We start from the raw sequence: 27411 nt of genomic DNA, 5'->3' as shown, positions 1-27411 counted from the left end.
CACTGCACAACTATGCTGCCCTCATATTTGCATTTAACGTAGATTTGTTTTTGAAAAAGATCTGGGAATTCAGGGCCGCAGGGAACAAGCAGACCAGTTACTATCATATTGAGCGGCAGGGCAGGCTTGAGGGGCCGAGGGACCTAACCCTGCTACTTTCTTTCAAGCGACTTATTTCCGGGGTAGTATTATTACCTGGGGTAGTATTATTATTATTAATTAATTGATTTTTAAATATGGTAGAAGTGTTGGGGAAAAGGGGTGAGATTTAATAAGTTATTCTTCTTCTCACTCCTTTTCGAGCTTGTACAGACACAGAGTTGGACATTGGAAATTTGCTTTTTGTTCTTTTCATTGCTTGTAAATATTGATTGTAATGTCCAATTGTTTGATCATTTCAATTTTATTACTTTTAATGTCTTTACTTGGTCGGAATAAATAAAATAAATAAATAAATAAATTTCTGATAATAATAATTTGCAGAATTGACCAAAATGACACATCTGAGATTCTTAAATCCTTTTTTTTGGATTACCAACCCTTCAGTGACTAGATATAATGTCTCATTATTTAGTCCAACAACACACTTCATGACTTTGAAAGCCATTATTAAATGTTTCTTTTGCAGTCATAGCATGGAAAAGGGTCTTTTGGCTCAACTCATCCAAGCCGACTAAGGTGCCTCATCTAAGAGTGATAACTGCCCACGTCTGACCCACACCCCTTGATACCTTTCCTATCTACAGTATGTACCTGTCCAAATATCTTTTTAAATGTTGTTTATAGTACACCTGCCACAACTACCCCCTCCGGTAGCTCGTTCCAGACACCCACCACGCTCTGTGGGAACAAAATAAATCGCCCTCTTGCGGTAGTGCTCAGATATTGACGGCTCACTCACCGAGCTGCAGCGGCCTCATCGTTGAAGGTGACGAAGGCCATGCCGAGCGGCTTCCCGTACACCTTTTCCTTCTCTTTGATGTACTCCTCCTTCAGTTTCTGCTCCAGTCTCATGTAATACTCCACAGCGTTCTCCTGGAGAAAGAAGACACTTGCCATTACCGCAGGCAAGAAATTCTGACTGGAACATGTGCTTTGCCCAACGCAGGTTTTCAATCCATACCTTAGCAAGGCAGTCAGGCTCATTTGAACACGTACTGGGAGAGGAAAGATTTTGAGGGGTATGGGTCAACGCAAGCAAGTGGGACTAGTGCGGATGGGACATCTTGGTTGGCGTGGGAAAGTTAGGCCGTTTCTGCGCTATACGACTCTAAATTGGACTCCAGGACTCATCAATCCACAGAGTTCTTGATTAGTACGGGTGTCAGAGGTTATGGGGAGAAGGCAGAAGAATGGAGTTGAGAGGGAGAGATAGATCAGCCATGATTAAATGGTGGAGTAGACTTGATGGGCTGAATGGCCTCATTCTACTTCTATCACTTATGATCTTACTCAAGCGGAAATATCCAGGTTAATGCCACACGTGTGGAGCTTAGAGCGTTTTATTGTCGTATCTACCGAATATACACCTCACGCTTCCTCGGCCAGGCCACCAGCATTATCAAGGACGAGTCGCATCCCAGCCACTCCCTCTTCCCACCGTGCCATTCGATAAATTAAAACAAAATATATAGTACAAATAAAAACAATGCCCAAGGTTCCTAGCACAACCTAGGCAGTTTGTGGACTGGGGTTCAGTTGGCCCAATAACGTCTGAAGAAGGGTCCCGACACAAAACGTTGCCTGCCCATTGCCTCCACAGATGCTGTCTGACCCACTGACACTGGAGAGGATGTAGATAGCGGGTGTATGGAACGAGCTGCCTGAGGAGGCACTGTAGCTGAGACAGGTACTGTAACAGCAGTTAAAAGGCATCCGGACAGGTACATGAATGTGAAAAGTTGAGAGTGAGGACCAAACATGGGCAAATGCCAAGAAGGCTCATCAGCGTCTCTTCTTCCTGAGGAGACTGAAGAAGGTCCATCTGTCTCCTCAGATCCTGGTGAACTTCTACAGCTGCACCATCGAGAGCATCCTTACCAACTGCATCACAGTATGGTATGGCAACTGCTCTGTCTCCGACCGGAAGGCATTGCAGAGGGTGGTGAAAATTGCTCAACGCATCACCGGTTCCACGCTCCCCTCCATTGAGTCTGTCCAAAGCAAGCACTGTCTGCGGAGGGCGCTCAGCATCGCCAAGGACTGCTCCCACCCCAACCATGGACTGTTTACCCTCCTACCATCTGGGAGGCGCTACAGGTCTCTCCGTTGCCGAACCAGCAGGTCGAGGAACAGCTTCTTTCCGGCGGCTGTCACTCTACTCAACAACGTACCTCGGTGACTGCCAATCACCACCCCCCCCCCCCCCCCCGGACACTTATTATTATTTATTCAAATCGTTTGCTATGTCGCTCTTCAAGGGAGATGCTAAATGCATTTCGTTGTCTCTGTACTGTACACTGACAATGACAATTAAATTGAATCTGAATCTGAATCTGAAATGGGACCAGCTTTGATGGGGGCATTCTGTCTGGCATGGACGAGTTGTGCTGAAGGGCCTGTTTCCTTGCTGCATGACATATGATTCTCTGAGTCTCAGGAGATTCATCAGTATGGAGACAGCAAAAGGTGCAAGCAAAGAACTCAACCCTAAACATCGTCGAATAGCCATGGATTGCCGGAGAGTAATTAGGTGCACAAAACCTACAGCTCCCTCTTGCCTACGGTGTCAAGACCACAACCGGATGATGCATTACCAGGCCATAGTCCTGGGGAGCAAGTTGCAGAGACAGCAGATTTATGAAGCAGCCGTTGTCTTGTTTGCCCGATGCCATTTATAAAAGCAGCGCTGGCTTGCTGTCAATCTGGCAATCTTTTCCCAATTGTGTAAAAGGAGGATACAATCCAAATACTTCAGAAGTTCAAATGGGAATCAGCTGCATTGTCAAAGGAAGTTTGCCTATCTTTGTCCTGCCTCTCCTCTCCCCCTGTATTCTTCCCCCCCCCCCCCCCCCAAGCATCACAATCAGTCCGAAGAAGGGTCTGGATCAAAACGTCATCTATCCATGTTCTCTAGAGATGCAGCTTGACACAACGAGCTGCACATTCAACTTTACTTTAGAGAAACAGCTTGGAAACGAGACGTTCGGCCCACCGAGTCCAGGCTGATCAGCGAGCATCCCGTACACTAACACTATGCTACACACACTAGGGACAATTTACAATTTTAAGGCAACTGGAGCACCCAGAGAAAACCCACATGGTCACAGGGAGCACAGACAAACTCCGTACAGTAGGCAGCACCCAGTCGGGATCGAACCCGCCTCTTAGGCTGCAACTCTACCGCTGTGCTACCGTGCCAGCCTAAAAGGGTGTCTTTTCCTATGCATCTGCTGTTGTACAGTTGTTTCCACATCCCACCTACCTGCTCACAGCCTTTGACCACACAGCAGCAGATCTGACCGCAGGGCTTGGGGTTTATCATGACTGGCGTCTCCTCTTTCGAATAGTACACACGACTGCGCTCCGCTTTCAACCTGAAATGCAGCAAATATTGCAGGCAAAGTGAAGAATGTACACACCGCGGCATCGTTTTTTTCAAGTATGTGTTTTAGTTTAGAAATACAGCATGGAAACGGGCCCTTCGTCCCATCAAGTCCATGCTGACCAGCGGTCCCCACACACTAACACTGTCCGACACACACTGGGGGCAATTTACAATTTTACCAAAATCAAGTAACCCACACTTGTTTGGAGTGTGGGATGAAGCTCCTGGGGAAAAACCACACAGGTCATGAGAGGAACGTAGAAACTCCATACAGACAGTACCCGTAGTCAGGATCGAACCTGGGTCTCCGATGCTGCAAGGCCGCAACTCTACTGCTGTGCCACTGTGCGGCATACGCTCATGTGGGAACAGTCAGCTACGCCATTTTTAACTGGGAACCAAGTTTAGGTTTGCTATTAAGTGTATCGAGGTACAGTGAAAAGCTTTGCTTTGCAGGAAATGCAACTGCTCCAAGCCTTGGGCAGACCCTTTGTCCCAGCTGTCTCCATGGTCACCTGCTGTTCTGTGTGCGGGCGGATGCTGTCACCTCTTCTCTACGTCTAGCTCCGTGACTCTCTCCGGCCTGGAGATTACTCTGTGGGCAGAGGCACTCGAAAGCCTGGAAACATTACTGAGCAACGGTACCGCGGAGGAATCTCCCCCCAAGTGATCAGCCCTCACACCAGCACTATCCTACACACACGAGGGGCAATTTACAATTTTACAGAAGCCATTTAACCTACAGACCTGCACGTCTTTGTAGTGTGGGAAGGGGCCGGAGCACCCAGAGAAAACCTATGTGGTCACAGGGAAAACGTACAAACTCTGTACAGGCAGCCGTATACCCGTAGTCAGGATCGAACCCGGGTCTCTGGCGCAGTGAGGCTGCACCCTACTGCTGCGCCACCCCCTCTAAAAAAAAGTTTTCTTCTTATTTTGCAGGAGTGAAATGAGAGGGTGGTGTGGGTCTCTGACGATGCTGCTGCCTTTTTGAGGCAGAGTATCCTGTAGTTCCCTTCGATGGTTGGGAGGTCAGGACCACATCTTGGTGCCGAGAGGCTGTGCAGCAGCAGTCCCGACAGGCAGCCTCCCCACGCAGAGCTACAGTCAGTGGAGGGTGGGGTGCCTGCACAATGCATACACAAGGTCCCTGGTCCCTACAACACATCCCTCTCTGCCTTCCATTGCATTGATCCTCTATAGCACAGATTCTATCCGTGCTCCCATTCCATGGAATCTAAACTGGAAGTAAGGGCCTCAAAGGTTGCGGGGGAAAAATAGATCAGCCATGATTATGCCATGTTAATTCCCGGGATGGCGGGACTGTCATATGTTGAAAGAATGGAGCGACTGGGCTTGTATACGTTGGAATTTAGAAGGATGAGAGGGTATCTCATTGAAACATATAAGATTATTAAGGGTTTGGACACACTAGAGGCAGGAAACATGTTCTCGATGGGCCGTTGTCCCACACATTATTGAGGGCACTGTATGTAGCTTGAACAAACATGCCAAACAGAAACAGAAAAACAGAGAATTGATCACTGTGTAATTACAAGAGAAAGATGGCAGTCACTTACTGGGCTTCCCTGAGACGCATTAACTTGGTCACATTATAGCACAGTCGGGCTTCATAAACAGGGCAATCTGGATAGGCAGTCCTGTAATGAACACAGTATCAGTGAGCCCAAGATAAAAATCACAGCCTGATTTAAACGAGTCGGGCACTGCGTAGTCTTAAAATTCAAACCAACCATCTTCAACTCTAGCCAAATACAAAGTGCTGAGGAACTCAGCGGATCATGAGCCTTTCTCAGACTGACTGGGCAGATGATGTTTCGGGTCAGGACCCAGTTACCTCCGGTTTCCCTCTCCCCTGACTCTCAGTCGACCCGAGACGTCTCATGTTCCTTTTCTCCAGAGATACTGCCTGGCTCACTGAGTTACTCCGGCATTTTGTGTCTCCATTCTTCAGACTGATTGAATAGATGATGTTTCAGGTTGGGACCCTTCTTCAGACTGAAGAAATGTCGCTTGTCCATCCCCTCCACAGACACTGTTCCTCCAGAACTTTGTTCTACTCAAGATTCCATCAGCCATGATCACAGTGAATGGCGGTGCTGGCTTGAAGGGATGAATGGCCTACCTGCACCTATTGTCTATTATCTCCAGTTCCTTGTGTCCCTAACTTCAACTTTAAACTCATGGACTTGAGTAAATTAGTTCAGCTTTGCATTGTTTAATTTGATAAGCGATACTTTTACAATGAACCAGCTAATGAGAAGGAGCAGCTACAGGCAGTGCAATGTACTGCTACTTTAGTTTTAGTTGCAGACTCGAAAACAGGCCCTTCGACCTACCGAGTCCACACCGACCAGCGATCCCCTTACACTAACACTATCCTGCACCCACGCGGGACAATTTACAATTATACCAAGCCAATTAACCTACAAACCTGTGCGTGTTTGGAGTGTGGGAGGAAACCAAAGATCTCGGCGAAAACCCACAAACTCGGTACAGAAAGCACCTGTGCTTGGGATCGAACCCACGTCTCCACCGCTGAAAGCGCTGTAAGGCAGCAACTCTACCGCTGTGCCACCGTGCTGCCCTTACCAGAAAACCATCATTGATTGAGGTTAAATCTGGGTTAATCAATGAATTTTTTTGAACAGTTACATCGGGTGACTGAGCTCAGTGCCACTGATGTATATATGGATCATCAATAAAAACATTTCAAATATTACTCAAGCTCATCAATAGTGAAAGCAGCTGAAATGACACTTACTGAAAGTGTTGTTTTATATGCTCTGGTTCAGCATATTTTGATAATCCACTTATAAATAAAGTGCGTTTTACCTAGAAAAAAAAGAGACACGGATGACGAGGTGAAATTTTAACTAGGGTTGTTTTGAACACACTACTCAGATAACATGCACTAAAAAATTCTATAAATTCATAAGCTCAATACGAGTGGGAAAATCACAAAGTCCTCAGGGCAACCAAAGACACTCCATGGTTCATAGTCGAGAGTTTGGTAGTGTGCAAGAGCCTGATGGTTACAGGAAAGAAGATGTCTTGAACCTGGTGGTCACGGTTTTCAGATTCCGGCACTTTATCCAGATGCTAGGAGTGAAATGAGAGCCTGGCCAGGGTGGCGTGGATCTTTTAGTATTCTGACTGCCTTTGAGGCAGAGCCTCCTGTAAATCTCCTCAATCGAATGGGAGGTCAGTACTGTGGACCTCCCCCTCCAGGCAGTGTCCACCACTCTGTGGTCTTCTTCGTGGCTGGACATTTGAGAGATTGAACTAGGCTGCGATGTAACCAGTCAATACCGTAAAAGTTCCAGAGAGTACGTGGCAACATACTGAATCTGCTCAATCTTCAGAGTGAATAGAGGCGTGGACTAATCAGATTGCTGTGCCTTCCTCAAAAGAGGTCTCCACTCCTCTGGGGGTGGGCATTTCCTCCAGCCTTCTGCTGTGTAGGCTTTGCAAACTCTGGGATCCTTCCTAGATCATTTACTGTTTCTTCTCAAACTTCTTAAATTCCACTTCAACTAGTCAGGCCTCGGTGAATCGGTGTCAATTCAGATCACTGTGGCTGGCACAGTGAGTACAGATACTGAAACACCTGTGGAGGCCAGTCCAGGACTAGTGGACCACATGTGTGGGAAGGAACTGCAGATGCTGCTTTAAACCAAGGATAGACACACAAAAAGCAGGAGTAGCTCAGCAGGACAGACAGCATCTCTGGAGAGAAGGAATGGGTGACGTTTTGGGTCAAAACCCTTCTTCAGACTCTTCAGGTCGAGACCCTTCTTCAGTCTGAAGAAGGGTCTTCTTCAGTCTGAAGAAGGGTCTCGATCCGAAACATCACCCATTCATTCTCTCCAGAGATGCTGCCTGTCCCGCTGAGTTACTCCAACTTTGTGTCTATCTAGTGGATCAGTTTGGATGTCCCTGCCCTACTTTGTCGATGGCATTGTCTGTGGAACTGGTGCGCTACAATGCTGAGAACTACATTCTGCACTCTATCTTTCCCTTTGCACTATCTATTGTAATTGAGCTAGACTTCATTGTATCTATGCATGTGTTTGGATATTGTGGGAAACAAACCTTTCCATCGTACTTGCCAATAATAAACCTAAACCTATTTATTCGGTGGAAGCAATCCATAGTGGTTCAAGATGAATTAGTTTGCAGTAGCAAATTGCTACTAAGTATTCAGCCTCCCTCACCCCCCCTTCCCCTGATCTGTTTATAATGGGGGTATATCCAGCTTCTGCTCTTTGCCTTCACTGTACTGTATGGAGAGTGACTGGGGCGAGAGAGGACTATGCAGGGTTACGGAGACAGGGCTTGGCAGTGGAGGGAAGGGAAGATTGGAGACGGCAGGCATGATGTTGGATGTTGGAACTTGTGGGGGGTGTATTGGGGCAGGGTGGGCAGATGTTGGAACGTGTGGGGGGTGTATTGGGGCAGGGTGGGCAGATGTTGGAATGTGTGGGGGGTGTATTGGGGCAGGGTGGGCAGATGTTGGAACGTGTGGGGGGTGTATTGGGGCAGGGTGGGCAGGTGATGTCAGGGTTGCCGAGGACACTGTCAATGAGAGCGAGGGCAGGCATGATCAGCAATGATTATGGCAACAGGGGGGGGGGGGGGGGGGGGGGGGGGGGGGGGGGGGGGGGGGGGGGGGGGGGGGGATGCTGTGGACCTCTGACAGCTGTATGGGTAGTGTGGAGTCTGAAGAAGGGTCTCCACCCAAAACGTCACCCATTCCTTCTCTCCGGAGATTCTGCCTGTCCCGCTGAGTTACTCCAGCTTTGTGTGTCCCACTCCACACCAATGGCGGCCTCACACTGGTTATGAGCTGCATCACGTTACTCCCGGCTTCATGTAGGTGACATCCATGATGTTCCGTCCAAGGGGCGGAGTGGTATGAGTGGTGGTGCAGTAGTGAGTGGCTGCCTTACAGCACTTGCAGCACCGGAGACCCGGGTGCCATCCTCACTATGGGCGCAGTCTATACGGAGTTTTACGTTCTCCCCGTGACCGCATGAGTTTTCTCCAAGATCTTCGGTTTCCTCCCACACTACAAAGACGTACAGGTTGGTAGGTTAATTGGCTTGGTGAACATGTAAATTGTCCCTTGTGCGTGCTAATGCGCGGGGATCACTGATCGGCGAGCCGAAGAACCGGTTTCTGCGCTGTATCTCTAAACTAAAGTAAGGGTTATGTATATTAATACTTGGGTAAAAATAAAGCTATGGTCAAAAAAAACAAAAAACATTTGCAGTTATTTGCTCATTGCGTCCATATGTTTGAAGCAGCGACAGAGCTTAACTAGCTTCGAGTAGAAACATTACTAATAATTATTCTAGCGATGTGGGGACTTCCACCAGAGGGTGGTGGGCATGTGGAATGAGCAGCCTAAGGAGGTACTCGAGGAAAGTACCGTAATAACTTTTTAAAAAAAACATTTAGATAAATACATTAATAAGAAAGGTTTAGAGGGATATACTCCACACTGCCCACACTGTTATGGGCCTGTCCCGCTTGGGCGACGGCCAGGGACTAATTTGAATGGAATTCAACTATGACATCTGGCAACAACCTACGACAGCACCTACGTCAACCTAAGACTGCAAACATTGTCGCCACAGTTGCCGAAACGTTTTCAACACGTTGAAAATTTTGCGGCAGTCGCCTGTAGTCGCCCAAATAAAATTGCCTAAGTGGGACAGGCCCATTAGATGATCGTGGCTTGTTAATAAACATGGTGGCACTTCAGGGCATTTGGCATACTTCAGTTGTTGAACGGAAATCAACTGCAGTTTTTGATGCCTTTTTGCCCTGGGGAAAACGGTCAATGTAAAGGAATCTGACAGTCCAGATCACACACAAGTGGCTGGTCACAGCAAAAAGTACCATGGATGCCGGGATATATCATTGCAGCACACTCACCAAATCATCTTCCTTGTAGTGCATTTTGGAAGTATGTCGCCTCATGCTGTAGACAGTGAGAAGCAGGTACAGGAAAGAGAATACGGTATGGAGCCATAGGAGGTCATTCCTGTTTAAGAAAAACCGCAGCAGATTACAGGGATGAATGACTCAAGAGGGATATGAAAAGCAATCCCATACAAATAATGACCTAACACTCCAGGCGACACAATGGTGTAGCGGTAGAGTTGCTGCCTTCAACGCTAGTAGAGATGGTCGGCATGGAATTGGTGGGTCGAAGGGCCTGTTTCCATGCTTTCAATTGAGTTCAATAAAACCAGTGTTTAAGAAGGAACTGCAGATGCTGGAGAATCGAAGGTACACAAAAAAGCTGGAGAAACTCAGCGGGTGCAGCAGCATCTATGGAGCGAAGGAAATAGGCAACGTTTTGGGCCGAAACCCTTCTGGTCTGAAAGTCTGAAGAAGGGTTTCGGCTCGAAACGTTGCCTATTTCCTTCGCTCCATAGATGCTGCTGCACCCGCTGAGTTTCTCCAGCTTTTTTGTGTACCTTCAATAAAACCAGGTTGACCCTGTAGGTCAAGGGTATATTTACCCCCAGGGGGTAAATTTTGCCTACCCTAGGGGTAATTTTGTTGATTCTGGATTTGAACGTATTTTTTCTCATTGACTGATCTGTTCATCATTAGTTCATAAATAAGTGGAATAACATTGTTATGTGCTATTAAAGTTGCCAGGGGTAAACGGGACAAAAAAGGTTGGGAACCCCTGTTGTAGGTGGTGTGGGGGGGGGGGGGAGGTGGGGGGGGGGGGGGGGAGGAAAGCTACCATTTTATTCAAGGCATTGGGGCAGCAATAGCAAGCCACGTGGAGACGTAAATGGCACACGTGCTTGCCGTCATTGATGGGGGCATTGAGTTTAAGAGTCAGGAGGTCATGATGCAGCTCTTTAGGACGTTGTTAAGGCCCCATCCAGACTATTGCATGCTGTTCTGGTCGCTGCAATGCAAGTGGGATATTGATGCTTTGGCAAGGATGGAGAGGATGTTAACCAGGATTATGGCTGGATTAGAGAGAATCAGCAACAAGCTGATGTTGGACAGATTTGAATTGTTTTCTCTGGTTGAGGAGAGATCCGAGGTATATAAAAGTGAGCAGCACAGATAGAGCAGGCAGTCCCCCTGCCTCGCCCCCCACAAAAATAGACGGCATAGGTTTCAGGTAAGACTGGCAAAGTTTACAGATGTGCGGGGCAAGTTTGTTTTTATTAACGCAGATGGTGGTGGGTGCCTGGAACATGGTGCCAGGCATGGTGGTTCCGGCAGAGGCGTTAGTGGCGTTTAAGAGAATTTTGGAAAGGCACATGGACATACAGGGAAAGGAAGAACATGAATTATATGCAGACAGATTAGAATTAGTCTTGGCATAGCGTGCGGCACAGACATCGTGGGCTGAAGGGCATGTTCCTGTGCTGCACTGTTAAATTGTTCTATGAACGACCTACGCGTGGATTCAACGTGAAGCATTGGATGTATGATACTTGCCCAGACTTCAGGTTTGCGATAGTCGTCCGGCCAAAGCTGTAGGCATTATTTTCTGGAAAAAGTCAACAGTTTACTGTTTGGACCATGTTCCAAGAGACAAAAGTCATCATTAGAACAATCGGAGTAGAAATTGCCGAAGTTAATTTAAGCGAGCGTGGCTGTATCCAAGATGTATTCACTTTTACGCTCTATCTCAATATAGCATTTCAGTCGCAACAAGTTCTGAATGAACAGAGCCGGTCAGGCAGCATCTGGGAGGGGGGGGGGGGGGGGGGGGGGGGGGGGGGGGGGGGGGGGGGGGGAAGGACATTGACATTTCGGGTTGGGACCCTTTTCCAGACTGATGGACGTGTGAGGAAGAGAAAGTTGGTAAAGGGAGATGGGAGGAAAGCCTGGCAAGTGATAGGTGGAATGTCCACTCCACTGCAAAATCTCCTCAAGTGATAGGTGGATACAGGCGAGGGGGGGGGGGGGGGGGAGATTATCCCTTACTCCACCCATCTGCCAAGAGATAGAGGCAACAAGGGCTTCAGATAATGCAGAGATGAAGAGACAGGTGAACTGTTAAATGATTAAGTTGCGAATGATGAATATTGAGGGTAGTTTCACTTGAGCCCATTGAAATGCCTCAATGACAAAATAAGACAAGAGGCAAGTGGGATTGGAATAGATAGGCCTGGTGGTCGGCATACGAACGGCAGGCCGAAGGGACCATTTCCGTGCTGAACAACTGTATACCGTTATATAACACTCTGTATCAATGAAGCGCAAAACTTACCGAGCAGATCTCCAGAGAAGTTGACAGGCAGGACTATTCCCACAGAGAATACGCCAATGACCACCAGTAGCCCGATAATGTGACGCTGGAAGGACAAGTAGTGGACGGCATCTTCGCCACATTTCTCTCTGATCTCTTCATCTCTGAGGGAAGTGGAGACGGACACAGGTAACCGGGTGAACCGTCCCCATCCCACATAAAACACACCTTCCACAACTTCTATTCCCATCTCAAATACCAACAAAATGAAAGCCTTTTAACACTTAACACAGGGCGCTGAAAGAATTCATTTGGCATGGACACCTCCGTTTACCGATTGCAGCAAAAAGCAGCTCGTGAAAGACCGACCCATTCTTCGCCCAATTAGCGTTGTTGCCTTCCCAGAAAGATTGAAAGGAATAAGAGCAGAGAATCAATAGAATGTAGAATGTAGACACAAGGAACAGCAGCAGCTGGAGTTGTGAGCAAAACACAAAGTGCTGCAGAAACTCAGTGGGTGATTTATAATGAAGAATGTATTGTGAAGACTGTGGAATGATTTATAACTCATCTCAAAACTTAAAATACGCCAGTGAAGATAGGTGAAGGGTAGTACTGCAGCAGTGCTGCTGCTGCTGCTGCTGCACAGTTAAGGGCCTGTCCCATCAGCATGCAATTGCATGCGTCTAGTGCAACCAAACGTTTGGTCGCGCTAGACGCATGCTAGCGCATGCTGGTGGGACAGGCCCTTTACTGTAGACTTGGTGTAGTAAGGAGGAACTGCAGATGCTGGTTTATACCCTAGATAGACACAAAATGCTGGAGCAACTCAGCGGGCCAGGCAGCATCTCTGGAGAAAACGTGTAAGTGACACTGCGGGTCTGAAGAAGGGCCCTGACCCGAAACGTCACCTATCCATTTTCTCCAGAGATGCTGCTTGACCTGCTGAGTTACTGCAGAATTCTCAATCTATCTTTACTGTAGAATTGAGTGTGATCCAGATATCCAATGTGGACTTTGTATGATCTCTGTGATTGAGTAGGTTTCAACCAGATGTTCCAGTTTCCTCACACATTCCAGAGATGTGCTGGTGACCTCAAACTAGACAGCAGACGACTGTTCGGCAAGAGAGAGAATAGGTTGGCGGGGAAATGAAACTGATGGAATTTCTGAGAGCAAACACAGACCCGAGGGGCCGAATAACCTCTTTCCATGAAGTGACAAAATATCTCATATTAAAATATTTACATTAAGACAATTTCAGGATTTGGTTGCTATCCACCTTGCTAAAGATTGGATAGATTGAGGAATATGGTCCCAACACGGGCATATGGGACAGCTTAGTTGGGGCATAGACGAGTGGTGCTGAAGGGCCTGTTTCTCTGCTGCACGACTCCATGGGCACATTATGCATCAATTATGGAACAAAACATGGGGAACAAAGTGAGTGGCAAACTGACAAATTATACTGCAATGTAAAAGGAAAACGTCTTAGTCAAAGGATAGATTCTTAGCGCATCGGATTTCCACACTTGCTCACCGACTGGCAGCCTGTTAAATGGATTTCATGTGAGTGCGACTCAACTTTCCACTGGTATAAGTGTAAATTGTCCCTAATGTGTGTAGGATAGTGTTAATGTGTAAGGATCACTTGTCGATGCGGACTCTTTGGGTCGAAGGGCCCGTTTCCACGCTGTACCTCTAAACTAAACACTACCAGTGCCGCACAATGGGTTTACCAAGTCAGTCACCCTTGCCCGATTGTGAATATATCACAACCACAGCCAACATATTATTTACCAAGTCATTGTTAAGTGAGAAGATTGAAATGTATAAGACATTCGTGAGGCCACACTTGAGTGTTGTATTCTGCTTTGGTCACCGTGCTCTTTGAAAGGTGCCATGAAGCTGGAAGGTTGTGGAGTCTAGGATTTTATTCTTTGCAGTGTAAGAGATTGAGGGGTAATCTTACAGAGGTGCATGAGATCAAGAGGAGAAAAGATAGGAAGAATACAGAGTTTCTTTCCCCAGCGTAAGAGAATCAAGAATTAAACTGCATAGCTTCAAGGCGAAAGAGGAAAGATTTCTTAGGCACAAGGGTGGTAACATTTTCACTCAGAGGTGTGGTGGATATATGGAACGATGTCAGTGGAGATAGTTAAGGCAGGTACAATACCAACAACATTTAAGATATTTGGACAGGTTCATGGATAGGAAAGATTTGGAGGGATATGGGTCAAGCACAGGTAAATGGGATCAGCTAAGATGAGGCATGAGCCTGTTTCAGTGCTTTATGACACTGTACACAAAACAGTGCAGGTATAAGCTCAAGGAGCAAGCCTTTGCTCGCATTACATGGCACTCACTGTATGTCATGTTGTGGGCAGAGCACCAAGGTAAATACCTTGTATGTGAATACTTGGCCAATAAACTTATTCATTCATTCATTAGGAATATTTTCCCCAATTCCACTTCGCACATGAATAATGTAGTAAAATTCTTACGTTAAAGACAGCAGGAATCCAGATCATTAGACACTTCTATAACTGCAGTGCTTAGCTTTAACAATTTAAATCTTTAAGTTATATTATTCAGTATAAATGATGGATTTTGTTATAAGATGAGAATACTCACTTTATTCTGAAGATAGCAGTCAACCACGAACAGAAGCCCTGTAAAGAAATATTGGGATGTTTTAATGGCTCAACGCAGGAATCACTCATAGCCCATCGCAGAACACCATTTTTTTTTGTGAGAGGAATAGATAGAAGAGATTTCTGAAACAAACAGACAGCTGTGGAAACTGTTAAAGAAAACCTTTAAACCCAACACAAACTTTGGGTAAGACAATGAAGACTATTTAAGAGCTACCAAATACAGTGATCATTGGCAGCAATCTAGGAGATTACACAAAGATTCATCTATTCCTTATATACAGGATTTTCCTTTGATGTGAAGATAGACAAAATGCTGGAGTAACTCAGTGGGACAGGCAGCATTTCTGGAGGGATAGAATGGGTGGCGTTTTGGGTCGAGCCTTCTTCAGACCATTTGTGTTGTTCACTGTTGCAGGCACTTTGGCATTTTTTCTTCTTCGGAATGATCTTATAACAATTATAAATAACGCACCTCCAAAGACATAGAAGAGTAAACACAGCCCAATTCCACCCCGTTACAATAAGCAAATGTCATTTTACCCGATCAACCTTGTTATATTGTTTTACGATTGCCATTTGTCCTTTGACAACAGAGATCAGAATCTGACTAAAGTAGACGGCAGTGCCAGGGACACATGCTCAGTTTTAACATTCTTTATTATGACAAGTGACAAGGACTTTATTTTTAGGCACTCTACTTATCCATAGCTGTCTTCTTAAAGCTTTGTAATTTATTTTTGGCAAAACCAAGTCACCGAATATTTTTAAAGCAGAGATTGACAGGTTCTTGATTTGGTAAGGGTGTCAAAGGTGACGGGGAGATGGCGGGTGAAAGGGGTTGAGTGGGAAAGATAGATCAGCCACGATTGAATGGTGGAGTAGACATGTGTAAGAAAGAGAAGGGTCTTGACCCAAAACGCCACCCATTCCTTCTCTCCAGAGATGCTGCCTGTCCCGCCGGGTTACTCCAGCATTTTGAGTCTACAGTGGAGTAGACTTGATGGGCCGAATGGCCTAATTTGCTCCTATGGCTTATGAGCGTATAAGAACTAGTGCGAACAGGTGATCGATGGCCGGCATGGACTCGGAGGGCCAAAGGTCAGGTTTCCATGCTGTACCTCCAAACTACAAATGAGATGGAAAGCGACATATGTGCGGCATTGAACACACTTACGTTTATCCATGAAACCTGAAATCGTATTCATGTATTAAAAATATTGAATGCATTTTTTCACATCTCAAAATGCTCATTAATTCTCAGATGATACTTCAATTCTGAAGAAGTGCCGTTGTAATAGGGCTGCAGACAAAACAAGCTGAGCGCAGCAGAAGCATGTTTTACTACTGACTTTGAGCCGCTGGCGAGGGCAGACATAAAAATTAGTGAAAGGTCGATTCAAAGCACTCAGCGAGAATAACTTAGTTTAGTCAGGATCATTCAATGCATAACCCTCCATGGAGCTGATGGATTGTGTCCAATTGTGCACAGTTACGGTATGTAACTATCTAATGGCTTTTAAAAGACAAGGAACTGTTGGTGCTGGTTTAGAAAAAAAAAGCCCAGTGCTGGTGTAACTCAGTGGGTCAGGCAGCATCTCAACATGGATAGGCGATGGCTTAGAATCTAATGGCTTTGCTAGGGCTTCATCAATGGCCTAGTCAAGGATGTTCACCTACATTTTGGGTGGCACGGTGGCGCAGCAGTTGAGTTGCTGCCTTGCAGCGCCAGAGACCCGGGTTCCATCCTGACTACGGGCGCTTGTCTGTATGGGGTTTGTGCATTCTCCCTGTGACCTGCATGGATTTTCACCAATTTCCTCCCACACTCCAAAGGTGGAGCATACAGGTTTGTAGATTAATTGGCTTGGTATCATTGTAAATTGTCCCGAGTGCGTTTAGGATAGTGTTAATTTGCGGGGATCGCTGGTCGGCGCGGACTCGGTGGGCTGCAGGGCCTGTTACCGCGATGTCTCTCTCTAAACTAAAGCAAACTTTGACACTGCTTTAAGACACAGATGACAACAAGGTGTCACGCGAACCATAATGACTGGTACGATAGTGCCAGCGTCATACTGTGTTAAGCTTCGGTGTAACACAATCTTTTCATCCTTGACCTTTCGTGCATTACCTTCCACTGGAATCGCCAGCAAGGTTTAAATGTAGATTACCGTGACGAAGGAGGGCAATTTCGCAGCTGCCTGCGAGTAGCTGCAAAGTTACCTGCCGGTGAAATGCTCCAACTGCACATAGGGGAAGGCATGCTTGCAAGAGGCAGCCACAAAACAAATCATACATGCCTGACATTCACGAGTGTGAACATTTAATCTCATGAAGAGACGGAAAGAGGTGTAAATCAACAAATGCATTGAGATGAACAGTTTATATCTAATGGAATTATCACCAACTCTGCAATATATCTGCCACATCGCTAATTGCTGTTTAAATTTTAAATGTGACCTCGGCTGTCAGTGTCCTGTCTATTTTTCTCTGCTCCCTTCCCTAGGCCCTGCCTGGATTCACACCCATTCCTCCCCTTCCACCAACATTCTGTCCTCTAGCTTCACAACTAGTACCTCCTCTATCCTCATCTCCGTATCTCACATCATTTGCCTTTTCATCTCTGCCCTTTGTCCACCCATCTGCCAATTAACATCCTCCCCACCCTCCTCACTTCAAGTCAAGTCAAGTTTATTTGTCACATACGCATACGAGATGTGCAGTGAAATGAAAAGTGGCAATCTTGCAGATTGTGCAAAAAAAAAAACCCTACAAAACAGAATAGAACAGAATCAGTAATTACATATTTGTGAGAAAAAAAACTGCAATTTTAAAAAGACACACAACAGTAAATTGGTACAGTAAATTAGTCCCTGGTGAGATAAGATACTGTGGGCAGATACTCCTTCTCATCCTCTCTGTTTTCCCAGCAGCTGGAACAGTCCGTTGCTGGGGTTGTAGGGGTCCCCCATAATGTTGCTGGCTCTGGATCTGCACCTCCTGGTGTATAGTTCCTGCAGGGGGGCGAGTGTAGTTCCCATAGTGCGTTCGGCCGAACACACTACTCTCTGCAGAGCTTTCTTGTCCTGGGCAGAGCAGCTCCCAAACCAGATTGTGATGTTTCCAGACAAGATGCTTTCTACAGCCGCTGAGTAGAAGCACTGGAGGATCCTCAGAGAGACTCTGAATTTCCTCAGCTGCCTGAGGTGGCAAAGGCGCTGCCTTGCCTTACTCACCAGTGCGGCGGTGTGTTATGTCCATGTTAGATCCTCTGTGATGTGGACTCTCAGGTATTTAAAGCAGCTTACCCTATCCACAGTATCCCCATTTATCTCCAGTGGCGTGTACGTCCTCGGATGTTGTGCCTTCCTAAAGTCCACAATCAGCTTCTTAGTTTTTTTGACATTCAAGAGGAGGCTGTTGTCCTGACACCAGACTGCCAGATCAGCCACCTCCTCCCGGTAGGCCACTTGTATCCATCTATCACTTGCCGGGCTTTGTCCAACCCCCACCTCTGCCAGCTTTCTCCCCCCCCCCTTACTACAATCAGTCTGAAGAAGGGTCCCGATCCAAAATGCCACCTATCCATTATCTCGAGAGGCTGCCTGACCCACAAGTTGCTCCAGCACTTCATGTCTTTTATTGTAAACCAGCACCTGCACTTCTTTGCGCTTCCAGTGTCAATTTTGTTAGTCAACATGGAAAACCACTACACCTGTTAAGTAATATTTACAACAAAAAAAAAGTGAGGACACATAACCCCACAATTCTGCTGGTATAATGTGTGACTAGGATAATTCAATGTATAATACTAATATTCAATTATTCTCATCAAGCAATTAAAGAATTAGTTGTATCATATGACCATAATCATAATTGAAACAGGGGCACAAGTGCTCAGTTTAGTTCCTCTCTCTCTGCTAATGGATCACATGCTTCTCAGTCACCACCAATATTAGGAGAACAAAGGCAGCCATGTTCACAAAATGAAAGAACTTTGGGCCGAAGGGCCTGTCCTGTACTGTTCTATAGGTGTTAATATTGCAATGAGTGATGGCTGACCCACAGATGTTGCCTGGCCTGCAGAGTTCCTCCAGCAGTTTTATTCCCCCCCACACATACAAAATCTGTGGAAGTTAATTAAATCACGCACTTAAACTCGGTAACAGAAGACAATAGGATGCACAACTACGTAGTCCACTGCAACAGAAGACACAGTCTAACTGTTCAGATCAAAATTGTTAGATGTTACGATACCACAAGTCCAACAGCATGACTGGCACCACTCACCAGCTATTGATACGGTAACAACCATTTGATGTCTGGGTTTGCACAGAGTCTGTCATGACATTGTGGTTCTACACTGAGCTTTAATTCACTTGGCGAGCCCACATGTTAAACAGACCTTGCAAACAGCATGTAACGGAAGCAGTCATGCTAAACGACCACCATCAGACTGGCAGCTTTGTAAATAGTATGCAGCATATTTAGAACAAACCGTTTGAGATAGTTTTTCCGCTGGCGTGTTGGAGGTTGCAGGGAGGCCTGATCGAAGTATATAGTATTATGAGAGGCATAGATAGGGTAGATGAGAGGCATAGATGGGGTAGCCAGTCAGAAGCTTTCCCCCAGGGTACAAACGTCAAGGACTAGAGGGCATAGCTTTTCAGTGAGAGGGCAAAGTGTACTGGAACAAGTTATTTTCACAGAATGGAAAGTGGTGCTTGCCTGGAATGCGTTGTCAGGTGTGGTAATCAGGCGAGGCTGATAAGATAGCGTTGTTTACGAGGTTTGCAGCTACACATGGACATGCAGGGAAAGGAGGGATATGGATCACATGTAGGCAGAGGAGGTTCGTTTAACTAGCATCGTGTTTGTCCTGGATATTGTGGGCCGATGGGTCTGTTCTGTGCTGCACTGTTCTATACTCCTTGAAGGACGTGGGTGAACCAGATTGATTTTTCTGATGATCTGTTGGGAGGGGCAAAGTTTAAAGGAGTTGTATGGGGCAGATATTTGTACACAGGGGGCCTGGAACACTCTGCCAGGGGCAGATACGATCGTGGCAGTTAAGATGCTTTGGAGATAGGCACATGGATATGCAGGGAATGGATCATGTTCAGGCAGAGGAGTTTAGTTTAACTTGCCATCATGTTCAGCATGGACATTGAGTACAGCCAGTTCCTATACAGTACTATATTGTTCTGTGTGGTTTAAAGGGATATGGGCCAAATATGATCCGAAGAGGCTAACTCGATTACGATCACGTGCAGGTAGTTGAGTTTACTTTAACATGGCACCATGTTGGTCACAGACATTGTGGGCTGAAGGGCCTCTTCCTGCAGGAAGCCACTGGCCAGTCCCTATTCTAAGGAGCACACTCCTGTCAAACACACTCCCCAACTCTTTCCTCCCAGCCCTGCAAATTATTTCACTAACGTTTATCCAGCTCTCTTTTGAAAGCACTTAAAGCTAAGTTTCCATCATCTTGACAGACAGCTGCACTGACAACTTCAGGCTGTAGAAAGAAGGAATTGTAGATGTCAGTTTACAAGGAAATCATGTGTAAAATCATTTGAGGAATAGATCGGGTGGATGCATAGTCTCTTGCTCACAGTAGGTGAATCGAGGACCAGGGGACATAAGTTTAAGGTCAAGGGGAAAAGATTTAATAGGATCTGAGTGGTACCATTTTCACACAAAGGATGGTGGGTGCATGGAACAAGCTGCCGGAGGAGGTGGTTGCGGCAGGGACTATCCTAACGTTTAAGAAACAGTTGGGCAGGTACATGGATAAGACAGGTTTGGAAGGCAATGGACCAAGCGCGGGCAGGTGTGGCTGGGATATTATTGGCCAGTATGGGCTAGTTGGGCCGAAGGGCCTGATTTCACACTATCATTCTATGAAAGACAAAATGCTGGAGTTAATGAGCAGGTCCAGCAACATCCTTAAAGAACATTTTTGGGTCAGGACCCTTCTTCAAACCTTAACTCCAGGCTGTCTCAGATTAAAACAAGTTTTCCATCATTTTAATATGCATTGGCAAAATTATTTAAATTTGATGGGGGTTTCCGACCTGAAACATCACCTATCTATGTTCTCCAGGGATGCTGCCTGACCTGCTGAGTTACTCTGGCAGTTTGTGTCCAGTTGCGTATTAACCAGCATCTGCAGTTCCTTGTCTCTACATCAGATCAAAGCCGCTCTGTGTAATTCATTGCTGATCTATCCTAGGTCTTCTCTTTCATGTCAATTCCCTCAATTCTTTGATCTTTCAACGTTCAACATATCGCAATGTTCATAGAAACATAGAAATTAGGTGCAGGAGTAGGCCATTTGGCCCTTCGAGCCTGTACCGCCATCCAATATGATCATGGCTGATCATCCAACTCAGTATCCCGTACCTGCCTTCTCTCCATACCCTCTGATCCCCTTAGCCACAAGGGCCACATCTAACTCCCTCTTAAATATAGCCAATGAACTGGCCTCGACTACCCTCTGCGGCAGAGAGTTCCAGAGATTCACCACTCTCTGTGTGAAAAAAGTTATTCTCATCTCGGTTTTAAAGGATTTCCCCCTTATCCTTAAGCTGTGACCCCTTGTCCTGGACTTCTCCAACACCATCGGAACAATCTTCCTGCATCTAGCCTGTCCAACCCCTTAAGAATTTTGTAAGTTTCTATAAGATCCCCTCTCAATCTCCTAAATTCTAGAGAGTATAAACCAAGTCTATCCAGTCTTTCTTCATAAGACAGTCCTGACATCCCAGGAATCAGTTTGGTGAACCTTCTTTGCGCTCCCTCTATGGCAATAATGTCCTTCCTCAGATTTGGAGACCAAAATTGTACGCAATACTCCAGGTGTGGTCTCGCCAAGACCCTGTACAACTGCAGTAGAACCTCCCTGCTCCTATACTCAAATCCCTTTTGCTATGAAAGCTAACATACCATTCGCTTTCTTCACTGCCTGCTGCACCTGCATGCCTACCTTCAATGACTGGTGTACCATGACACCCAGGTTCAAGCAGCATTCAACAAGTACATGGATAGGATAGGTTTAGAGGGACATGGGCCAAACGCAGGCAGGTGGGACTAGTGTAGATGGGGCATGTGAGTCTGCGTGGACAAGTGGGACCAAAGGGTCCATTTCCACGCTGTATGACTATCAAAAAATGTAGCTTCCTCTTTAATTACCCTTATGGTTTAAGATACACAAGCTTCAGTCACTTCCAGTATATAGTACTGAACAATGCAAATTAACAGTAACATTGACAAATATTCTGCCTCCTTTCATGTTCTGTCCTTGAAGTACTGATCAACAATGTACCTACATAATACCAGATTAATCTTTGTACTCTTGTAAAACAAAACGTGATTGCAGATGGTACTTTGGCAGCCTTTGTAAATCTATAAAAAGAATATGGGCTTTACTTCATCAAGTCGGCATCTTGCCCTTGGGTTAAATAATGGAACGCAATGACCCAGCAAAACACCTCTATTATGTTTTGAAAAGAACACTGATGAATTTTTTCAAATTAACGTGTTGCAAAAAGAACAGTCGGCAGTACTTGGACCGTAGACTCACGTCAAGGTCAAGGTCATCTTCTGGAACGAGGGGTTTATCTTCTAGATACAGCGGAGAAACACCGAGATACACCGAGTCCGCGCCGAACAGCAATCCCCGCACATTAACACTATGGACAATTTACAATTAAACCAAGCTAATTAACTTACAAACCTGGTAAGTATTTGTAGTGTGGGAGGAAACCGGAGATCCTGGAGAAAACCCACGCAGGTCATGGGGAGAACGCACAAGCTCCGTGTAGACAAGCGCCCGGAGTCAGGATGGAACCCTGGTCTCTGGCGCAGCGAGGCTGCAAGTCTACTGCTGTGCCATGGTGCAAGCTCAATGTGGTAGTGCCAGACTCAAGCAGCATAAAAATAGGCCATTCAGCTTCTGTGCCTTAACCTTTCAAGTGTTCTCTCTCATCAGGCAGAAGATAAAGGCGTAAAAGCACATTCAATCAGATTTAAAACGGCTTCATCCCTGCCATTATCGGACTACTCAAGAGTCCTCTCATAAGCTAACGGTGTGGTCCCGATCTTTCAACTTACCCCATTGCGGGCATTGGGCTTTTTCCTCTGTAATTGCCATGCCAGAACACGATATTCTGCACTTTGGTATGTTTCTCTTTGTACTACCTGGCATATTTGTACATCAGAGATTCGTACCACACTGGACAGCACAGTTAGGTCTTTTGGCCACAGTCAACCATTAAGCTTATCTATACCAATTCCACTCCATTGCCTATACTGATAAACCTACGCTCTCTAGTTTTAGACTTTGTACCGTTGGAAATGTGTGTTGGCTATTTTGTGGGCCCCCCTCGGTCATGGCTGACCATGGGTGATGCATCCTGGTCGGATGCAAGCCTGGGCGATGTCATATGGAGGACAAGCAGTTGGCCATGCAGCACGTCTCCCCCCACCTCTCCACATCGCTGATCGATCAAAAGTAACAGCAGGGCCATAACAGTTTGGCACCAGCGCCATCGCAGGAGCTGCCAGAGCGAGGTTGTAGACATCGACGAGCCGCCTTAGGAGCTCCGACTCCAGATTTTTCTTGAGGTTTACTCCTGGAGCCTTTTCCATGATTGGATATGGCCACAAGGCAGTGGAGGCTTTAGATCAGTTTCCCCTCTCTCCTAGATGGAATGCCTTCCCAGGCTGACAAACCCCATCTGGTTATCTATACCATGTATAACTGGTTACGTTGCCCTCAGCCTCCTTACCATCTTCACTGTGCTAACATCTTCAAGGATCCTTGGATGTATACCAATGTTGTTCTTCTCTCTAGTGTACTTAGCAAATATCTTTCTCACTTGGCTGGAATAAAATTCACCTTTACAATAAAAGACAAAATGCATTTCTTCTGTAAATGTAAATCTGATCCAGAAAGCAAAGGCAACGTTACTCACATTATCCCTCTGATCATAGTCAACTGAGCTTGACACGGAGGTCAGGCGCTCATATCGGTCATGGTTCTCCGAATGCAAAGCCGAAGCCACACTGAGGGACAAAACAAGAGTAGAGGCAGTCATCAGCACACAATCACTCCACTAATACTCAGTAAACTAGCATCAGTGGCATTAACACAGTGCAGCAGGGCTCCAAGTGGCTTTTATGCCTGAACTAGGATTTGCTTCAATGGTTCGTGTGCATTCGGTGATCCTGATGTAGCCTCATAAGGTCATGTGATAGGACTGGAATTAGGCTATTTGGCCCATCAAGTTTGCTCTGCCATTCAATCATGGCTGATCTAATGCTCCCTCCTAACCCCATTCCCCTGCCTTCTCCCCTGCACTAATCAAGATTCTACCTATCTATGCCTTAAAAATGTCCACTGATTTTGCCTCCACAGCCCTCTGTGGCAAAGGATTCCACAGATGCACCACCCTCGGAATTACTTCCCAAGTGAGCGCCCTTTAATTCCGAGGCTATGACATCTAGTCCCAGACTCTCCCACTAGTGGAAACATCCTTTCCACATCCACTCTATCCAGGTCTCCAAGAGACTAAGCAACTGTTTCACCAAACACGTGCTCTGTCCATCAGGGATACTAGATCTCCCAGCTACAAACCACTTTAATTCCCCTCCCATTCCCACACTGACGTCTCTGTCCTGGGCCTCCTCCATTCCCAGAGTGAGGCCGCACACAAGCTGAAGGTACAGCCCTTCATCTCCCGTTTGGATAGCTTTCAACCCAATAGTTGTGGACATTCATCTCTCCAATTTTAAGTAATAACTCACCAACCCCTCACCTCTTCTCCTTGCCCCTCTCCCAACCCAGTTTGAGTAATTTGTAAACACGATCTCCCACCACCTTAATCACCCTGCTCGTTTCTGCTCATCTCCCATTTCCGAGTCCCCATCTTCTGTTTTACCCCCCCCACACACTTTCTCCTCCCACCCATATCCCTTCCACTGGTTCGACATTTCACTCCTCATCCAACAGTCTTTTTTTCTTTTTCACATTTAGCCTTTGTCACTTACTCCACCAAGCAAACCCTCTCATTTCCCAGACTTTGCTTTCCAACTTTCTGCCCCCTACTTCATCAGTGTGAAGGGCCTCAACCCAAAATATTGTCGGTCCATTCCCTCCACAGATACGGCCTGACCCGCTGAGGTCTTCCAGCACTATCTTTTGCTTCAGCGGCATTGCCAAACGTCAAAGAGTGCAATTCAACTGCTGTCTGCTTGCAAGCAGTGACTTGCGCATCCTTTGCTGAGTGATTTTTGACACAAATAATAATGGTGCAACTAATTATATCGTGTTTTGGTAGCAAAATGTTTTTGCCGTGAAGTGCTGAAGAATTAATTGCTTTGTCACCTCAAATACAATGTGAAAGTGAAGTGCAGTGAACACATCAGTACTGGCCTCCCTGTTGCTGGGGTGCTGTTGCTAAAGAAACGAGACCTGCTGACACTCGAGATAATGTCACATCAACACGGAATCACTTTACCAATCACCAACTGCAGTAGCTCATCTGCTGCCAACATGTGCAACTTGCAAGGGAAGAGACAGAGGTTAGACAGTGGTTACGATCCCAAGAGTCATGGACCTTTGCAAATAGTCATCATTCAAGAGAGGAAAAATGGAAAGAAAGGGTGATGTTCTGATGGTGCTTCCAAACAAGGAACATCCTGCAGTCCAAGGACTGGTGATACTGGAAGAGTTTGCTGCAATATCCAAAGCTCCAAATGTCATCGTATTTCCAATCTCCGAGCAGACCATTCAATTTCAATTGTTGTCTCTGACCAATTGATACTTGATTGATAAATTTTGCCTCAGTGGTAGCAATGCTACTTATTAAATCAATGGGATTATGAGTTTTAAGTCCCCCAAACCCATCATTTTCAGTTTAGGTCCGTTCTATCAGACAAATGATTAAAGATGCCAGCTTTCGTACAGCCGATGGGTCATCCTTCAACCAATATTGCCACAGAGGTTGGTGGGTTTATGGAACAAGCTGCCAGAGGTGGTGGTTGAGGCAGATACGATCACACCCGGGTCCCTAGCACTGAGGCAATTTACATTGAGGATGACACCACCTCATTTTACTGCTGGAATATTGTACCCAGGAGAGAATGATTTGAAGTTCTTTGCCGAGATGGCTGAACGTAGCAAATCACACGAATGCACTTGTGTTCAGCAACTCATCCACACTCTCGCTGTTAAACTGCAGGAAGCCCAAGTGAACATCACCGACCGAGATCACTTAAACATGTTTTAATACCAGGAGGCAGCCATGCAATGCGTGCACCTTGTGAGAAGCTTGTTGGTGTACCGTACTGAGCCAGGATCATGCAATCAATCGGAAAACAAGCTTGGCACCCTCGATTCCCTCTTTACTGCAAGGCACTTTTGAGGTTTGTTACATTGAAGTATCCAGTAGACGACTGCTGGAGTTGTGGGCAGGAAGCAAGCAGCGCTTGCTAACGTCCCATTGCAATGCACGTGACGTATTCCAATACAAGTCATATTTAGGTTTGGACATCAGGGGGGTAAACCTACTGCAGCTTCTCACATGGGCACTGGACAGCAAGCGCTGATGGAGACGCAGCTATATTATAGAATATAGAATCCATACAGTGCACTTGCCAGAGTTTTATTACACACCAGTAGCACCCTTACTGAAGAACCATTAGTACCAATTCAACCCAGAGAGCACATAAATGAAAAAGTGGTTAATACTATCACAGACCACGGGAGAGAACTAAAATGGAAAAAATAAACCTCAAACATACTATTCCCGCTCTTCCGCTCGTAGTTTCCCACGTCTCTTTCTAGAGAATGTAAAAGAGAGGCCTTAAAAACACAGACTGAATGAAAAAATCCAACTTTACCTGAAAAGCCAGTAGAAGAACTTAAAATAAGGCGTGCGAGGGCTTCTCGTCTTTGTGTCCCTCTAATGAAGTCCATGAAAATGGTCTACCAGCATCAACAGTTCGGCAAATCGGAGATTATTGTAAGAGGCCTCTAAAGATAACGTCTGCTTCCACACAAACAAGCAGCACAAGATAATTTCCACGAACACAACCCTGCACCAGCCTCAATCCAGAGTGAGAGATCAACATGATGCTCCAGGCAATTGTTTTTTTATGAACATCAACAACTGGAGCACATCCCACCGACCCCCGATGAACTTCGCTCCTGGTGATCCAATGAGGTTTTGAAAATTCTGTGTCCGGCACATTCATCAAAAAAAACACCACAAGGAACTGCAGATGCTGGAGGAACTCAGCGGGTTGGACAGCAGGCGACAAAGAAATTGATGGGCGACGTTTCGAGCCGGGACCCTTCTTCACAGTGAAGACGGGTCCTGACCCGAAACGTTGTCTGTCCACGCCCTCTAGAGATGCTGCCTGACCTGCGGAGCTACTCCAGTCCATTCTTCAGAAAACTAGCCGTTGCTAGGCCCTACACAGAATAGAAACATAGAAAACAGGTGCAGGAGTAGGCCATTCGGCCCTTTGAGCCTGACTGAGATATGAAGTCATACAGCACAGGAATCAGCCATTCAGACTTCTGTACCTGGATGGTCAGGGGGAAGCCATCCTGTGTTGTACTGCTCTATGTTCAAGTCTAGCTCCCCCCCCCTTACAACTTCTAAATGTTAGTACAGACCTATTGAAGAATAAATCATATTACTTGACCTCATCCAGGATGGTGGTAGGCCAGACAAATGAATGAGAGGTGAGCTTTCATAGTGGAATTATTCCAGATTTTTGGCTTGTATCTCACATGACAATGGAAAAAAAGAAAGACTTTGCGTGTAGAGCAATGACCAGATCCCATCAGCAGTCACTTTTGGGGGACATCAGGAGTGATACAATCATCTTAAAGGCATCCTAGATTCACCAATGAAGAACAGGGTTTGAAGAAC

General features: G+C 46.1%; 1 protein-coding gene across 4 annotated transcripts in view; it reads right to left on the bottom strand.

Moving 5' to 3' along the window:
- The window catches only part of LOC129697565 (CSC1-like protein 2), a 138134-nt gene that overhangs the window by 40357 nt on the left and 70366 nt on the right, over positions 1-27411 (bottom strand). For 3 of the 4 annotated variants that reach the window (XM_055636235.1, XM_055636239.1, XM_055636236.1), the window contains exons 4-13: positions 26273-26311; positions 23443-23533; positions 14445-14482; positions 11832-11974; positions 11054-11105; positions 9512-9620; positions 6333-6403; positions 5128-5208; positions 3425-3536; positions 902-1035 (exon numbers count right to left, since the gene is read on the bottom strand). In XM_055636235.1, the coding sequence (XP_055492210.1) occupies positions 902-1035; positions 3425-3536; positions 5128-5208; positions 6333-6403; positions 9512-9620; positions 11054-11105; positions 11832-11974; positions 14445-14482; positions 23443-23533; positions 26273-26311 (870 nt within the window). The remainder of the gene's footprint in view (positions 1-901; positions 1036-3424; positions 3537-5127; positions 5209-6332; positions 6404-9511; positions 9621-11053; positions 11106-11831; positions 11975-14444; positions 14483-23442; positions 23534-26272; positions 26312-27411) is intronic. The other variant, XM_055636238.1, reaches the window with a different exon arrangement.

Source organism: Leucoraja erinacea, chromosome 5, assembly GCF_028641065.1.
Source record: "Leucoraja erinacea ecotype New England chromosome 5, Leri_hhj_1, whole genome shotgun sequence".
NCBI lineage: Eukaryota > Metazoa > Chordata > Chondrichthyes > Rajiformes > Rajidae > Leucoraja > Leucoraja erinaceus.
Note: the sequence above shows the minus strand (reverse complement) of the source record. Positions and strands in the feature narration are given on the sequence as shown.